Source organism: Silene latifolia, chromosome 9, assembly GCF_048544455.1.
Source record: "Silene latifolia isolate original U9 population chromosome 9, ASM4854445v1, whole genome shotgun sequence".
Lineage (NCBI taxonomy): Eukaryota > Viridiplantae > Streptophyta > Magnoliopsida > Caryophyllales > Caryophyllaceae > Silene > Silene latifolia.
This window is the reverse complement of record NC_133534.1, coordinates 223,920,420-223,923,799: the sequence shown is the minus strand read 5'-3', so window position 1 is coordinate 223,923,799 and position 3,380 is coordinate 223,920,420. Positions and strand designations below refer to the sequence as shown.

Here is a 3,380-nt window from a genome sequence, read left to right as displayed (position 1 = left end):
CAATACAATACCCCCTTTGCTTGTAATAAAGGAAAACAATTGGCAAAAATACCTTGATTTATGATCAATTTCTCATTCCCACACCTTTCATTTTTTTGAAGTTAAAACTTTTAATATTTTGACCAACACACACATACGAGTAGTATATATAGAATAATCAAAGTAAGACTATATCTTAAAAACTTTTGTACACTAATTAATAATGACTTATTCAACCAACCTATATACATACTCTCTATTCATATTTGACAACCAAATTAAATTATTATATAAATTATAAAACCCCTCTTATATAGTATTACTCATAAGTTAGGTTAGTTGAATTGTGGTTTCTATCTATATATGCTCTATGTTTGAAACTTGCTTTACTTTTCATCATTCAAGGCAAGATAGATAGATAATCCCACAAGATTAGATAATCAAATTCAAGCAACCAACTCTTTAACTCTCTTATATTTCCAAACAAAAAAAAAAAGACTTGTTTGTTTAGCACAAGTTAGCAAACAATAGTCGTATATTTGTGAGGATTTACATACATACCATGATATTTTATGATGGATAAATTATCAGAAGCTGTATAACTATCATCGAAATTGAAAGTCGGAGAATTTGATCAAAAAATGATCAAGGAACAAGTCAAGTTGAGCAAGAGAGCCAAATCTAAGGTCGTCTATTTCCTATGCCTCTCTTTTTTATTGTGTTGCAGCCTCTTTTGGGTGTCTCAGATTTTCGGAATTCCTTTTTCATTGCCATGTATCATCTGTGAGTATATAAATTATATATATGTTGGGTATATAATTCTTAAAAATCTTTTTTTTTTTTTATTTTATAAAAGCCCCGTTTTCCTCTGTTTTTGATGCATGGCTATCATAATAATAATAATAAACTTGTTTGTACTACAGTGTATGAAACATCAGAAGCAGAAAGCTTTTTGCATGAAAAGGAAAAGGCAAGTCAACCTGCTGAAATGGCTGCAGAACTACCTATTTCCTCCTCCATTTCTAATGGTAAGTACGTACTACCTCCTTTGTATTGAATTTTATACCATTCTCATTTATCAAAACTATGACTCCATGTATCATCCATTTCCTATAAAATATAAATCGTCTTTTTTTTATTTATTTCTTTTTTCCAAATTTCCAATTCAACACACTACGGCTTTTTAAGTCAATTCCTGCATTTGCGTTTAAGACAAAATTCTAAGAGATGAAAAGTATGACGGAATTGTAGCTCACGCACAAGTCGCGAATAATTAAATTAATTCATTGCATTTGACTTTGGATTAAGATTTTAAGAAATGGAAAAATATGGAAGGGAATTCAACTCATGCTTACATGAATAAGTATGAGTTACGGAGTACTATATCGTTATCATTACAAGCAAGAATATCTGTTCTTCTTTGCCAACTCTTATTTCAAGGAAGCTAACAAATTTGATGCATTTCTTCTTTGCATCTTCAATTGGCCGGTTATTCACAGGAACAATGCATTGTGACAGAAGCCACTTCAGGACAGACGTATGTTTCATGAAAGGCGACATTAGGACACATTCTTCTTCCTCATCAATCTTCCTATACACCACCCAACTTCATTCTAAATCCTCCCTTGAGAATCAACAACTTATAATTAGGCCTTACACTCGAAAATGGGAGACTGATTTGATGACCACAATTGATGAATTGCACCTCATCTCCAAACCTCAACCCTTACATAAACGACACCACAAATGTGATGTTGTGCACCATGTCCCTGCCATCTTCTTTTCAACCGGTGGTTATACCGGCAATGTTTACCACGAATTCAACGATGGCATCATCCCTTTGTACATCACCTCCCGCCATTACAACAAAAAAGTCATATTTGTTATCTTAGAATACCATAAGTGGTGGTACATGAAATATGGCCAACTCCTTTCACAACTCTCCGACTACCCTCCTATCGATTTTAGATCGGATACTAGGACACATTGCTTCCAAGAAGCCATCGTAGGGTTACAAATTCACAATGAGCTCGCAATCGACTCATCCATCATGCCTAAACATGAATCAATTCTAGACTTTCGGGGTCTTCTAGGCCAAGCTTTCGAACCACACCCACCTAAACATATTGTTCCCAATCAGAAAAAGAGGCCTAATAAGCCTAAGGTTGTCGTACTATCGAGAAGTGGACCTAGATCTATCACGAACGAGAACACATTAGTTAAATTAGCTCAAAAGATGGGGTTTAGCGTACAAGTATTGAAGCCAAAACCCGACATAGAACTTGGTACCATATACAAGGCAATTAGTAGTAGTGATGTTATGATTGGAGTTCATGGAGCAGCAATGACCCATTTCCTGTTCCTTAAACCCGGATCAACCGTTATTCAAGTAGTTCCCCTAGGAACTGATTGGGCAGCTGAGGCATATTATGGTGAACCCGCCAAAAAGTTGGGGTTGAAGTACATCGAGTACAAAATTGATCCTAGGGAGAGCTCATTGTACCACAAGTATGATGAAAACGATCCAGTTCTGAGAGACCCGACTAGTGTGAATAAAAAGGGATGGGAGTTTACTAAAAAGATTTATTTAGATGATCAATATGTGACATTGAACCTCAAGAGGTTCAATAAGGTTTTGATTCGCGCTTACCAAGATTACTTCAATACAAGCACAAGTGGAGTAACAATGTAGTAATTTTTGTTCCTGTTTATACGGTACGTACTAGTCGTCTAGTCTTGTATATTAATTGTTCATAAAAAAAGGAAAAATGAAGCACTCTGTAGTCTATACAATGTAAATGTTGAGGTATTATGTACATTGAGTTACGAGTATAGTCTCATAATAATAATATTAAGAATATCTCATTTCAGTTAGACACGTCGCAATATGGAGCATGTTTTCAATCACTTTACTCTTTATCAATGTAGAAATAGAGTTGGAATACAAGTAAATTACCTTGTCACCAATTTAAACCAACTACTAATAACAGAAATAATAACTATATTTTGACCTTTTAAATTCTATCTACTCCATCTCTTAACTAAATATTTGCAGCAAATAATTCCCGTATAAGATCAGAACTAACCTCAAAAGATAACCATTTACAGGGTAACAAATTAAACAGTTGAGTCCTAGTGAAACACTTGAATTTATTTAGTCCTATAAAACACACATTTTCCTTCACAATCACTTCATCCTATACACATTTATTTACTCAAAAAAATGAAGAAACAAACCCTGGTTTGTGGTTTGCTCTTTTTTGCATCATGCACCACCTTTCTAGGCCACACAAATGCTGGAGCTAACGGAGATGATGATGCCTCCGAGTTTAGACTCCCATTTCCGTTTATCTACATCGGTCCTAATCCCAACCCTGGTTCAGACTCAAACCCGGGTTTTA

General features: G+C 34.7%; 1 protein-coding gene across 1 annotated transcript; it reads left to right on the top strand.

Annotated features, from left to right (window-relative positions):
- Positions 1-491: 491 nt before the first annotated feature.
- Positions 492-2,851, top strand: LOC141600465 (xylan glycosyltransferase MUCI21-like). Its single transcript, XM_074420699.1, has 3 exons — positions 492-762; positions 903-1,007; positions 1,479-2,851. The coding sequence occupies exons 1-3, from the start codon at positions 621-623 to the stop codon at positions 2,669-2,671; spliced, it is 1,440 nt and encodes a 479-aa protein (XP_074276800.1). The 5' UTR covers positions 492-620; the 3' UTR covers positions 2,672-2,851.
- The last annotated feature ends 529 nt before the right edge of the window (positions 2,852-3,380 follow it).

Excerpts from the sequence above, each read along its gene's own strand:
- LOC141600465 (XM_074420699.1), top strand. The coding sequence starts at position 621 with ATGATCAAGGAACAAGTCAAGTTGAGCAAGAGAGCCAAATCTAAGGTC. Across the intron at positions 763-902 it reads TTCATTGCCATGTATCATCT|TGTATGAAACATCAGAAGCA; the intron begins GTGAGTATATAA and ends TTTGTACTACAG. Across the intron at positions 1,008-1,478 it reads TTCCTCCTCCATTTCTAATG|GAACAATGCATTGTGACAGA; the intron begins GTAAGTACGTAC and ends GGTTATTCACAG.